Source organism: Geotrypetes seraphini, chromosome 3 (genome assembly GCF_902459505.1).
Source record: "Geotrypetes seraphini chromosome 3, aGeoSer1.1, whole genome shotgun sequence".
NCBI classification, from domain to species: Eukaryota; Metazoa; Chordata; class Amphibia; order Gymnophiona; family Dermophiidae; genus Geotrypetes; species Geotrypetes seraphini.
Genome location: NC_047086.1, coordinates 22,040,387 through 22,054,578, shown reverse-complemented (window position 1 = coordinate 22,054,578; position 14,192 = coordinate 22,040,387). Strand labels below are relative to the sequence as shown.

Here is a 14,192-nt window from a genome sequence, read left to right as displayed (position 1 = left end):
ATTGAGAGTACTCTTTGCTAGACTACACCTTTTGGTGGAACTCATTATGGCTATATAATAAATATGAATCTTATGCTTTTGAAAAACGCTGTATTGCTAGACTATCGATAGGCTCTTCTCCTCCTCTTTCACCATGGAAATTCCTGGATCGTTACATGCAGTCTAGCTAGTCAAGCACTCCTGCCACTTCTTGTCTCTTTTCTTTCATTATCCTCTTTTCTTTCTTTCTCTTCTTTTCACTCCCTCTTTATATACTACATTTAGCCTCATTTGTATGATCTAGTTTGAACTATTGAAATATACAGGCTAATTTTCTTGTTATTTAACATAGCTCCTATGTACAGACATTTTTCATGTTGATTGTATCTCTTCTGTCTGTTATCATCCCCAAATTTTCAATAAAAAATTTGAAACTAGAAAAAATTGAGAGGAGCTATTGCTATTAGAAAATATCTAGAAACAGATGTAAAATTTATATGGGCAATCTCACATAATTGAATGCTGCTGACACTGACTATTTTTGTGTTGTGTTAGGGCTCTTTCTGGATTCATTCTTTGATAAATTTCTCGAACCCCTTCCCTCCCGGCCAAACTACCAAACTCGAACCATCTCCCCTCCTTTTCCTGTCCCTCCTTGTCATTGAAAACTGGTTACCAATACACTTGACAATTTTTTTTTTTTTAATTCTTTTCGTATGTTACAACAAGTGTAGCAAATAAACTCATCTTGAAGCTGGGACATTAGATCATCTTTTATTCTATTGTCCATTTATTTTATCATTTTGGAAATCAATTTGGCCTCAAATTAATAGGATGTTAGAAAATCCGGTAGCCTTGACATATGATACTATTTTATTTGGAACAACTATGAGAGCAAAAAGTCAAATCTCGTCAGATAACAAGCTTTTGTTTATTTTAACTGGAATAGCAATACAACAAAAAAACATACAATTGGAAAACATATGACAGGTTAAATTATAACTTTTGGTGGAATTCTGTGTGTCATATATACAAAATGGAGCTCACAATAGCAACGCAAAAAGGTTATATTAGTAAATTTCAGAAAATCTGGGGACCGTTAACAGATTTTTGTAATGAATGATTAACTTTTCCCATGTTAAGGTATTTGATTAGGGGGGAAAAGGGTGGGTTTTACTTGTTGTTGTTATATAATACATGAGTATTTCAATAATTTCACAGTAAGGATAATTTTATGATTTATTGAATAGGGAGGGAGGGGGAGGGACTATTAGATTCAATAAGGATGATATAAATGTTAGATTTCTTTCATAATATTTAAAACTAGTCTTTAAGCCGGTTACATTAACGGGTGCTAGAATAGATGTGTCTGTCTGTCTGTCTGTGTTTCTTTATCTCTCTCTCTCTCCTTGGCCACTTTCTGTATCCTTCTGTCTCCCCCCCCCCTTGAGCAAAGCTGTCTGCCCCTAGGACAAACCTCCCCCCCAAAGCAGGCCCCTTTCCCTAACTGTCTCTCCATGGCCCTCTTCTGTCTCTCCCCCCCCCCCCGAGCAAAGCTGTCTGTCCCCAGCACACCTCCCCCCAAAGCAGCCCCCTTTCCCTCTCCCTATCTCTCCATGGCCCCTTCTGTCTCCCCCCAGCACACCCCTCCTCCCAAAGCAGCCCCCTTTCCCTTTCCCCCTGGCTCCCGGTATTGATTCCCTTCTTACCCTCCCAACATCTAGGTGTCTTCTGGCCTGCTCCTCTTCACCAAAGCAACCTGCGATCGTGGTGGCCGGCTTTAGCGAACCTCGCAGGCTGCTCTCCAACTCGGTAGCACGTTCCCTCTGACGCGATCCCGTGCATCAGAGGGAGCGTGCTACTGAAGCTGGAGAGCGGCCTGCGAGGTTCTTTAAAGCCAGCCACGATCGCAGGCTGCTCTGAAGAGGAGGATCAGCGGCGGCAGCGGCAAGTGAGGGCGGGAGGTGACACGGCGACTCCTTCTTCTGCACGGAGGTGGAGAGCAGCTTGCGAGGTTCGCTACAGCGGCTGGCGAACCTCAGCAGGCCGCTTTGAAGAGGAGCGGAAGGGAGGAGTCGCTGGTGTTATTCACAGTCACGCGCAGGCGCCGTGAGGACTGGCACAGAAGCACACCTCACGGCGCCACCGCTCACAAATTTTCAAGAGCGCATGCGCCTCTAGCATTTTATTATTATTGAGATATTCTAGAATTTTAATTTGTAATGAAATGTTAAATTTGATGCTTATATGAGAGTTAATCAAGTGTGTATCTTTAAGTTTTACACTTGACAATTACTCTCTGTATCTTCGCTGTATATGTACAGTCTCTTCCCCTGTAAACCGCTTTGAACTGTTTGTGGTATAGCAGTATACAAAAATAAAGTTATTATTATTATTAAAAGTTATTATTAATTGGATACTGTCAGTGAGATGATCATTACTATTGCATTAGAATGCAGCTGTCGTATACTGTCTATTCTCATTTGAATTGCCTTTGAACAGCGGTTCTTAAACTGTACAAAATCAAAGAGGAATTTTTCTGTGTGCTTTTCTCTTATAGGTTCATCCAAATGAACTGACAAACGGGGTCATAAATGCTGCCTTTATGCTACTTTTCAAAGACCTAATCAAGCTGTTTGCATGCTACAATGATGGAATTATTAACTTATTAGGTAAGTAATAAGATCTATTTAAAAATGTAATTGAAACAAGTGTAGGTTGAAAAGAGTAATAACAATTCTTTATCTTTTTATGAAAAGGGAGAGATGTATCGTAATTTCAAATGTCATTCTGTAGTTCCTGGAGGTTTTTGGGGTTTTTAAATCAAGATATTGTACTTAGCAAGGTTTGGTTTTCATTTGCCTATTTTTTTTTTTTTTTTAATCTTGCCTAATTTATTAGCAGTTAGTTCCCTGTTTTCATTCCTGTATCTGCTATAATAAAACCCTTAGCACGCATGTGCAGTTGAAACTTCATGCGGCCGTGATCCCTGATCCATATCGCCGCATGCGCAGTAGGAACCTTCGGTGGTTTGCGATACGTGCAGCAGTTTCCCCAACAATGTTCCTGCCCCGACTGACGACGCCTCTCCTTCTCACCCCCGGACTGGCAGCAGCCACGGGGCATTTGCTAGGCCAGCCCACTTCAATAATGCAAAGCGGGCCGGCCTAGCAAAAGCCCCGAGGCTGCCCGGCCTAGCAGATGCTGGACAGTGAGCAGGTAAGGGAAAAGGGGTACTACTGGACAGGAGGGAGGTAAAAGGAACGGAGAAGGGCTACTGCTGGACATGGGGGAGGTAAAAGTAAGGGAGAAGGGAAGACACGGGGCAGAGAGAAAGAAAGAAAGAAAAATGCCTAAGAAGAAGGGATGGATAGAGGATGACTTCCTTTTTCCCCTGCCTGGAACTGGATCTGGCTGTTGGTCTCTCTTCCAGTTGGCGGCCTTTGCGCTAGAGCTGGAGGTTTGCTACAGTTCTGGAGGTATCTTATGTTTGGGACTCAGAGGGTCTTTGATGAAGGGATTTGGATCCGTTCAAGGGTGGGCTCTAGGCGCAACCCTCTTGGCCCATACGAAGAGCCACACAAAAGGGCCCTTTGGTTGGGCCCTTCGGCAGGGCCCACTTGCTCATCGGCCCTTTAAGGACTGAAGATCGGGTCTGCCGGTTGATGGGCAGGACTTGTGCGCTTCGTGGCTCTGGCGGGTGCAACAGGTCCAGTGGGTTAAGGAGCGATGTCGGCTTCCTCCTGCTCCTTACCCTGCTGAATATCCTCTCACAAGCCCTCACCTCTGTCTACACAAGGGGTCTCAAAGTCCCTCCTCGAGGGCCGCAATCCAGTCGGGTTTTCAGGATTTCCCCATGAATACGCATGAGATCTATGTACATGCACTGCTTTCAATGCATATTCATTGGGGAAATCCCAAAAACCCGACTGGATTGCGGCCCTCGAGGAGGGACTTTGAGACCCCTGGTCTACACACTCTGCTGCACTTCATTTTGTATTTAAACACTGTGGCAGGGAGTCTGCCACTGTGGGACTGGATGCGAGCCTCAGTCTACCTAACAGCAATGGTTCCTTTTTCCTGCTCCTAGCCCAGTGGTGCCTACCACCTGACCCAAGACGTTGCCTGACTTTTCCTCCACACACTCCTTCCTTTTCCCCTCAACTATACCTCCTCAAAATAAAAAGCTACCTCCTTTACCCCATTGCCCTTGTTGGGCATCTGCCTATTCCCAGATATTCCAGTTGGAGCCCTCATCTCTTCTTCAGTGTACTTCATTGACTGTTATGGTACAAAATGAGTAACTTGTACTACAATTAATCAGGCACCTTGATTATTCTGTTCTGTCTTCTAAAACAAAAGAAAAATCTATTTTAATTTGTTGTAAGTCTTATTGATCAACCAGTAAAATACTTACAAAACCCAACCTTTTTTTTTTTTTAAACAGAGAAATTTTTTGAAATGAAGAAAGGACAGTGTAAGGATGCCCTAGAAATTTACAAACGATTTTTGACTAGAATGACCAGAGTGTCGGAATTTCTTAAAGTTGCGGAGGTAAGGTGTTTCTAACACTTCTTTTTGGGGGGAACTTCTTTATGCTTATTGAAAAATACTGTTGGGATTTTTTTCTGTTGGAGTATTAATGTAAGCAAATCAGCACAGAAAATATACTAGTGGGGGGTGCGGGAAGGGGGTAATATTCAACTAGTAGGATCAAAATTATGCCAGGATAGTCAATATCGGACCATGTTTGAGTACTTGCATTAAATATCCAGGTACGTGTGATATAAAACCAGCTCTGGGGTTCACCCTATAAGTCGATGCATATCGATCGCCGGTCTGCAGAAATTTTCTGCTGGTCTGCAGGGCCGGCATGTGCATTGGACCTGAGATAGTGTTCTTCAGTCGTCGATCCACGGTGTGATCGATGCGGCATAATCTTCGGGCCGGCTCCCTCTTCCTCACTGACACACTGCACAAAGCCGCGGGCAGCGACTTCTATGTCTATGTGCGTCCTGTGCCAGAAATGGAAGCCTTCTCTCTGACGTCTCAATGTCAGAAGGCTTCAAGATGAGGCAGGGGATGTGTGCGAGGAGCCGCTGCCCGTGGCTTTGTGCACTGCGTCAGGAGGAATCGGGAGCCGGCCTGAAGATAACAACGGGGGCGGCATAAAACGGCCAGGCGGGAGCAGGCCAGAATGGTAAGGCACAGCATGGCGGGAGGGAGACAACAAAGGTAAGGGGGAATGATTTTACTTTTAAATTTAGTGATTGATTTGTCAATTTTGAGAATTTTCATCTGCTGTCTGTATTTTGCACTGTTCAGGAAGAAATGCATTTGTTTCTTTTCCTCTGGGGTTGTACTGTATGCAGAGTCTTGAATCTTAGGGTTTCCTTTGTATATATTAGTACTTTTAGTTTTTGGTCCCTTATTTGCATGGGGTTATCTGTTTTATTGGTAGGAATGAATGTTGAGAAGCATACAGTGTGCTTTGTGTAGTTTAATTTTGTGGTTAACCATTATGTGTTGTTAATAAGATTATATTGTGTGTATATATGAAAAATGAATGGAAAAAATAGTGTTACAATTAGGACTATTATGGGGGTGAGGACGGAGATGCAGAGACGAGCAACAAAACTGGTGAAGGGTATGGAGAAACTGGAATACGAGGACAGACTTATAACACTAGGATTGTTCTCCCTTGAGAAAAGGAGACTGCGTGGGGATATGATCGAGACCTTCAAAATACTGAAAGGAATCGACAAAATAGAGCAGAGAAGATTATTTACATTGTCCAATTTGACACGGACTAGAGGACATGTAATGAAGCTAAGGGGGGACAGGTTCAGGACTAATGTCAGGAAGTTCTGCTTCACTCAGAGAGTGGTTGACACCTGGAATGCCCTCCCAGAGGAGATTATGGCGGAATCGACCGTCCTAGGCTTCAAGAGCAAACTAGATGCATATCTCCTTAAGAGAGGCATATAAGGATATGGTGGACTATAAATTAAGCCAGGTGTACACCTGGCAGGGCCTCCGCGTGTGCGGATCGCCGGACTTGATGGACCGAAGGTCTGATCCGGAGAAGGCAGTTCTTATGTTCTTATGTTCTTATGAGATGTTTGGGATCTGACCCACGTCTTAGCCCAGTGTTCTTCAACCGCCAGTCCACAAAATAATTATTTTATTTCCGTCAGTCCATAGGTGTCAAAAGGTTGAAGAACACTGATATAGACTAGTGTTCTTCAACCACCGGTGCATGGACCGGTGCCGGTCCACAGAAATTTCCTGCCGGTCCACAGGGCCGGCATGTGCATCAGGCCCAAAAATGTGTTCTTCAACTGACGGTCTGCGGTGCGATCAATGCGTTGTTAATAAGATTATATTATGTGTATATATGAAAAATGTACCTGATGGGCCGCGGCGGGAGCGGACTGCTGGGCGCAATGGACCTCTGGTGACCCAACGGAGTCAACTTCTTATGTTCTTATGAATGGAAAAAATAGTGTTACAATTAGGACTATGGGGGCAAGGTCTGGGGTGGAGACTGGGTAAAGATGGGCAGGGTCTGGCCCACGACTTAGCCCAGTGTTCTTCAACCGCCGGTCTGCGGACCGATGCCAGTCCACAAAATAATTCTTTTATTTCTGCCGGTCCTTAGGTGTAAAAGTCTTCTGCTCTATCTTACCACTTTCATATAATGCTGACCAGCTGATAAAAGTAGTATTTGAGCTCCTGCACTCCTGTAAGTTGAAGTACAAGACAGAGAGATTATTTTTGTGGTGGTCACTTGGGTACACAGGGCTCCAAACCTTAATGAGTGATCTGCCCAGTAGAGGTTTTCCACAGTAGGATGGCTTTTCTAATCTAAGCCTTAGATTTATATAGTAGGGGCTCGACTCGATTTACCTAAGACTCCAATAAACAGGGAAATCAGTTTAACTAACAGAGATTTAGGAGACTTATTGCACATTTGGTGTAAGCTGTTCCTTTGCATCAATTGGTTTTCATTCCTTGTGGAATCTTGTTTCTGATCCCAGCTAGTTAAATGCCCCTGAAGCAGCCTTGTTTGGCGAAATGTGTCATCACTGTTTCTGGGAGCATCTTGAATAAATCTGATATTTTTTCCAGATTGCCAATTGTTTTGTTCCACATTGGATTCTTTGGTGCATCGATTTGCCTTGTTGCTTTCTCATGGATGGGTTTGTATATGCGTCCTAACTTCTTCCTCGATCGATTCTTTCTAGAATTTTTTTCCCCAAGCCACATGTCCGTCATGAAAATATCTTGTACACACTATCTCAAAAGAGCCTTAGCGACCTAGTTAGAGTAGGCTTGAAGGGCATGTCGGGTGTGGCATTAGTGGCCACACCCGACATGCCCTCTACCATAGGCCCCTACCATGCCCCCTTCCATAGGCCCACTTGATGGGTCCTATGGTAGAGTTCTGCATGGTATATATTACATTAGTGATTTTTATTCCGCCATTACCTTGCAGTTCAAGGCGGATTACAAAAGGCCAGAATTGAAGAGTAGAGCAGGTTGCTTCAGAGAATTGGGACGAATCTTGTGGTGTTAGTTTGTCTTCAAGGATTTCTTGAATAGCAGGGTTTTTATTTCTTTCCTGAACAATTTGTAGTCTGTATGTTTGTATGTTTTCATTTAATCTCTTCTAGCATTTGATTCAGATTTACAGCTAAGCTTTTTATTTAAAATCTATCTGCCTTTTGCGCTGCTACAAATATATAAATGGAAAGAGTCCTTTTTATTCCCAGCTAGTTTGGAACAAAAATGGTCATTAGCAAGTTTAATTTCATAGAGCCGAAGAAATAAATTATTGAATAGTTTTTCTTGTTAACCCACTAAATGATTATAGGAATCCTTCATAATTCAGTGCCCCAGGGATTTGTACAGGGACTGATTCTTTGTAAGAAACTTATAAATGATTTGAATTATTTAAAGCTTTTAATGCTGACGAGAGCGAAGAGTTTCAGATGGACATTTGTAGGGCTGAGCATCTAATTGGCAGACTGAATTTAATATAGACAGGCAGTAGCATACCAAGAGTGGAAGGGCTGGGGTGTGGGGGTCTGATTCCCGAGTGCCTGCCTGGGAGGTGCGCTCAATGCATTGAAAGCAAGATAGAAAGTAAATGTCGGCAGGGTCCAACCGTTCTGCCCATCAAAATTGGCTAAAGTTGAACCTGGAACTCTGATTAGGTTCGGCTTTTTCATGATTAAATACTGGTATACTTTATCTCCATCTCTCCCTGCCAATTTTAAGGCATAGGTCATAGAACTACTGGACTGCGGGGTCTTTGAGCCATTTGTACGAGTATATGAAAGACCCTGCTACATTTCTCAATTTTTAGGGGTTGCAGGAAGCTTCTATTGGGGAGGGCAGGGATATGGTATTTCTTTTAAGTGTGCAAACCTTGTGCTTGTTTCACTTTTCAGTACTGCTGGAGGAGGCCAGAAGATTCATCATTGACGGCACTGGCAGGGCTTATGGGGGGGGGGAGGCAATAATGAACGAGAAGAGAGTTCAGTGTGATAGTACAAGAGGTAACTGTTTTGGGCCCGCTGGGAAGCTGTGATCATAACGTGATCAATTTTGAGTTTATATCTGGAGTGGCTTTGCTAAAGAAATCTACTGTAGAGGCATTTAATTTTCAAAAGGGAGACTATGATAAAATAAAGAAAATGGTTAAAAAGAAACAAAAAGGATGAGCAGCAAAGATCATGACTTTAAATCGGGCATGGGCATTATTTAAAATTGCCATTCCAATGCAACAGGCATGGTAGGCTGAACCACGGGACTTGTATTCGCTCCCTCAAGTCCGTTGCAGGAGATGCTGATCACGTTAATCCTGCTCGGTCGTCTTTTTCGTTTGTCATGTATTTTTTGCAGGTTTTCAAGGGATTTTGTGTTCCTGTTCAGCTCCAGTGATTGCCTAGCCTGCGTAAGAGGAGCAGACTTCGGTCTGCAGCTGACAGGTGGATCCGGGGGGGGGGGAGGGGGACCTGCTCAGCCAGCCTGCTAGAACTGTGGAGCTCAGGGGTTTCTCCTACTGTTTACTCTCTCCTTGACTTGATCAGGAGTGCAACGGAGGCCGTGTGAGCACCAATTACGTTTTTTCAGAGTGTCGGCTGCGCTTTCCTCCCCCCCCTCTTCACAGCATTTGGATCCTGGTCTCGGGGGGTTTAGGCTCAGTCTGGCTGTGGCCCAACTGGCAGCTGAAGAGTCACAAGAGGCAGCTTTCCTGGTGGCAGAAGTCATCTCCTTATTCCAGCTAGACTGAGAGGAGCTGTGGCAGGCTGCAGCACATCTTCCCAGTGTCTGTTCTGTCAGGGCTGTCACAGCCCACGGGGCAGTTTGGGGGGGGTCTGAAATTGTGTTTTTTGGGTAAGGTGTCAAAAGCGCGGAGGTCAACGGCGCACCGACAATCCTGTGCTGACATTTGAATGCAGGACATATGCGCACCACCGCTTCCACAGCTTCTGTTTAACGCTGTGAGGGTGTGTGTGTGGGGGAAGGAAACCACCGACTACACTTAGAACTCCTGGCGCTCCATTTGCGGGGGAACTCCCTCCAGTTATACTCTGGTTCTCCTTCCTGTTTTCGCTCTTCGGGAGTTTTCAGTGTATTGGGAGGGTCCCCCCGTACACCCCCCTTTAGAGCGCAAAAGGGAGGCCCTGAAAGCTGTGGAAGCAGCGGCGCATAATGTCCTGCACTCAAATGTTGGCGTGGGATTGTTGATGTGCCGTTGTCCTTCACGGTTTTGACACGTCACCATTTTTTGAGGTTATATCTTGTTGTAGCCTTGTTTTCCCCACCCCCAAACATTAAAAAATCACTGGTTTTGGAGGTCCTTCGGTGTAGTGATAGCCATTTTTACAGTGGGAAATCCTGGTGGCAGCCATCTTGGATTTTTCCCTATTTAAATTCTAAGTTCAAAATTCTAAGTTCTCAAACTTCTTCAAAAAGTCACTGTCCTCTGGGATGCCTCTAAGCATTGACTCTTGAACCACGTGGGCGATGGATGCCAGCCTCCTGGGCTGGGGAGCACACTGCGAGGATCACCCAGTGCCGCATCATTGGTCCATCAACAGATTGGAGCTCTGGGCAATCCGGTTGGTACTGATTCGGTTTCAGTTCCAGTTATCAAACAAAGCGGTCAGTTTTCCGACAGCGTGACAGCAGTGGCTTACATCAACAGGCAAGGAGGCACCAGGAGTTTTGGCCTCCAGCAGGAGGCAAAGGCTCTCTTCCATTGGGTAGAGACTCATCTTCTGGCCATCACTGAGACTCACATTGCCGGCATGCAAAACCTGAGGGCAGACTTCTTCAGCAGGCAGACTCGACCCAGGAGAGTGGTCCCTCTCGCCTCAGGTGTTTCAGAGCAACATCAACCATTGGGGCTGCCCTACACGTTCAATCTCATGGTGATGGCAAGCAACATGAAAGTGGTGAGATTCTTCAGCCGCAGATATGAGCTTGGAGATCGATGTGCTGGTTCAGTCTTGACTGATGGGTGAACTCCTGTGTGTGTTCCCTCCCTGGCCCATAGTAGAGAGAGTTCTGAGAAGACTGGCCAGGCATCAGAGATGGGTTATCCTGGTGGAACCGGACTGGCCTTGCCACCCCTGGTACGAAGACCTAGTGCATCTTCAGATCGGCAGCCCTCTGAGACTTCAGCCATTCCAGAGATTTCTCTCGCAAGGTTCAAACTTCCTGCAAGATCTGTAGCACCTTGATTCCATAGCATTGCTCTTGAGCGCTCAGTTTTGAGCCGGGAAAGTTACTTTGATCTGGTTGTATGCGCTCTTTTAAAAGCCAAGAGGCCTGCCTCATTCATGACATATGCCAAAGCACGGGATTCCTTCCAAAGTTGGTACTGCAAGGAGCAGCTGAATTCTGCTATGGCTTTGGTATCTGCTGTCTTGTCCTTTCTTTAAGAAGGCCTGGATACAGGGCTGGTGGTTTCCTCACTGAAAGTTCAAGTGACTGAGATTTCCTGTTTCAGGTCCCAGGATGCCAGATGTTTTCTCTACATACCCAGATGTTGTCAGGTACTTTAAGGGAGCTCTAAGGCTGCAGCCTCATTTCGCAGCCCTGTCCATCCTGGAACCTGAACATTATGTTAGAAGGACTTTCAAGGGCTCCGTTTGAGCACTTACAGGATGCCACCCTAATGAACTTGACTATCAAGATGGTGTTTCTAGTTGCCATCACTTCTGCGAGGTGTCTCCAAACTGCAAGCCCTGTTATCCAGGGACCCTTACCTGCATATCACAGAGTCCGGGGTTTCCTTGAGGACCATTACCTCTTTCTTGCCAAATGTGGTCTAAGCATTTCATATTATAAGCCTTACTCAATCAGACCAATGGTCCATCAAGCCCAGTAGCCCATTCTCACAATGGCCAATCCAGGCCAAAATCCAAGAAATAACAATATTCCATGCTACCGATACAGGACAAGCAGTGGCTTCCCCCATGTCTTTCTCAATAACAGACTATGGACTTTTCCTCCAGGAATTTGTTCAAACCTTTCTTTAAGCCAGCTACGCTATCCGCTATTACCACAACCTCTGGCAATACGTTCCAGAGCTTAACTATTCTCTGAGTGAAAAAAATTTCCTCCTATTGGTTTTAAAAGTATTTCCCTGTGAGTGTCCCCTAGTCTTTGTAATTTTTGATGGAGTGAAAAATCGATCAACTTGTATCCGTGTACTCCACTCAGGATTTTGTAGACTTCAGTCTGTCTCTTTTCCAAGCTGAAGAGCCCTAACTGTTTGTCTTTCCTCATACAATAAAAGTTCATCCCCTTTACCATCTTGGTTGAACCTTTTCTAGCACCACTATATCTTTCTTGAGATAAGGAGACCAGAATTCAACACAATACTCCAGGTGAGATCACACCATGGAGCGATATAGAGACATTATAACATTCTTAGTCTTGTTATCCATCCCTTTTTAAAATAATTCCTAGCATCCTGTTTGCTTTTTTGGCTGTCACCACCGCACATTGGGAGGAAGGTTTCATCGTATTTTCTGCGATGATACCCAGATCATTTTCTTGGGCGCTAATCCCCAAGGTGGACCCTAGCATCTAGTAACTGTGATTCAGATTATTCTTCCCAAAGTGCATTATTTTGCATTTGTCCACATTAAATTTCATCAACCAGGTAGTTTGCCTTCCAGCTTTCCAGCCCTTAGGTTCTAAGAAGGACAAAGTGCTGAAAGTGCTGGGTGTCAGGAGAGCTATTTTGTGTTACCTAGAGGTCATGAATGACTCATCTCTTGGACCATCTCTTAGTTTTGACAAATTTGGCTAAGAAGGGTTGGTCAGCTATGTTGTCCTGCTATTTTGTCTGCAGTAAGCAACATCCCTTTGGCTTTGAGCGCATTTGACGAGAGGGATTGCCTCTTCCTGGGCTCAAGCCAGGACAATTCTTCCAGATGAGATTTGCTGGGCAGCGACTTGGTTGTCCCTTCTCACTTTCTTCAAGTTTTATAGGGTGAACGTTACAGGTCAGGAGGGGCTGAAGGTAGGCTTATCGCTCCCACCCGGAGTTTTTGAGACTGTTTAGGTATGTTCCATGTTTCAGCAGACCATCCCTATTGCACTGGAAAAAGAGATTAGGTTAATATTTTTTTTCCTGTAGATAGGGATGGTATATTGACCCCCCCCCCCCTCCCCAATTCCATTATTATCAATGCACCTGCCTGGACCTCTGGCTTCTTGAAGGCTGCGTTTCTGATCTTTTGGCAGCTATAATATATTGGAAGACAATGTATATTGCCTGTACATAGTTCCTTGGGATTTCCCCAGAGTTCCAGTTTCTGATGGCTTTTGTCAATAAAGTTCCCTCCTCTGCATGACATATTGAGCTATGTGTTTATATTTATGAACAAATCAAAGTCTTGTTGGGGGGGTCTCCCCACTCTTGTTCTCTCCTGTAGGGCTGTCGCCAGCTTTGAAACTAACTGACCTGGGGGCAGTAGAGACCAGGAAGGAGGAGGAGATACTGAAAACAGTGATCAGTACATAAGATCATAAGAATTGTCGCTGCTGGGTCAGACCAGTGGTCCATCGTGCCCAGCAGTCCGCTCACGCGGCGGCCCCCAGGTGCTCTAAATGAGTCCAGCCTCACCTGCGTACGTTCCAGTTTAAAAACGGACTCGCGGGAGCAGATGCAAGACCCATGGTTTAGCATACCATCCCTATCTACTGGAAAAGATATTATTGAGATAAGAACCTAATCTCCTCTTTTTATGCATAATGAATAATTGCCATGCTCACAGTAAAACTGTTATAACAATACTTGTCTTTTCCTTGGCAGCAAGTTGGAATAGACAAAGGAGATATTCCTGATCTTACTCAGGTGAGTAGAGACTTAACATCTTTTAAACTGTGTATATGTTATAACAAGAAACAGTATACTTACTACAATGAAAGTAATTTTGCTGACATTTTAAATAAGGTAATAAGGAAATTTTCTTTCTGACTTGGTACTGTATTCAAAGCAGATATAAAAGCCGCATGGTCCTTTCAGGAAGTGATGATCACTTTGGTCCTGGCACTCCTATGCGAGTCCGAGGCATAGCTCCTGGGTGTGAGGCTCTATTTTATGTCTTTCTGTTATCCACTTCTTGCTTCACAAATGCCTGATGCTGCAGTTTCGTTAAACTGTTTCAAGGGCTAGAGGTTACAGATGGCAATCTCAAACAGTTTATTCAAATGACATGCTGATCAGCCATCTTGGAAAGTGGATTATTAGGTTCATGCACGGAGGTTATGTCTAATGCCTCTGAATAATGGGAATTAGACACAAAATATATGATACAGTACATATATTAGTCCAACACTAAAAGTTCATCACGTTTGTGCACTTCACTTTACTAGAAGTGACCTAGAATAGAGAAACAATATACCATATTTTTCGCTCCATAAGACGCACCCTAAATTTAGAGGAGGAAAACTAGAAAAAAAACCCCATTCTGAACCAAATTCTCCCTGCTAGGCTCTGTATCCAACCCCACACTCCTTGCCAAACTCTGAACCATGTCCCCCCCTCCCTGCCAGGCTCTGTACCCTGTCTGTCCCCCTCTGGTGGTCTAGTGGTAGGCCGGGACAGGGCAGGCAGGGACCAGGGCAAAGGGCAAGTAGGTCTATTGGCTGGCAGGCAGGGGCAGGGAAGACAGGGCTAG

The 14,192-nt window shown here is 44.7% G+C and overlaps 1 protein-coding gene across 16 annotated transcripts in view; it reads left to right on the top strand.

The window, feature by feature from the left end:
- The window catches only part of SNAP91 (synaptosome associated protein 91), a 262,921-nt gene that overhangs the window by 129,637 nt on the left and 119,092 nt on the right, over positions 1-14,192 (top strand). For all 16 annotated transcript variants that reach the window (XM_033937980.1, XM_033937977.1, XM_033937978.1 and 13 more), the window contains exons 7-9: positions 2,540-2,651; positions 4,427-4,533; positions 13,325-13,366. In XM_033937980.1, the coding sequence (XP_033793871.1) occupies positions 2,540-2,651; positions 4,427-4,533; positions 13,325-13,366 (261 nt within the window). The remainder of the gene's footprint in view (positions 1-2,539; positions 2,652-4,426; positions 4,534-13,324; positions 13,367-14,192) is intronic.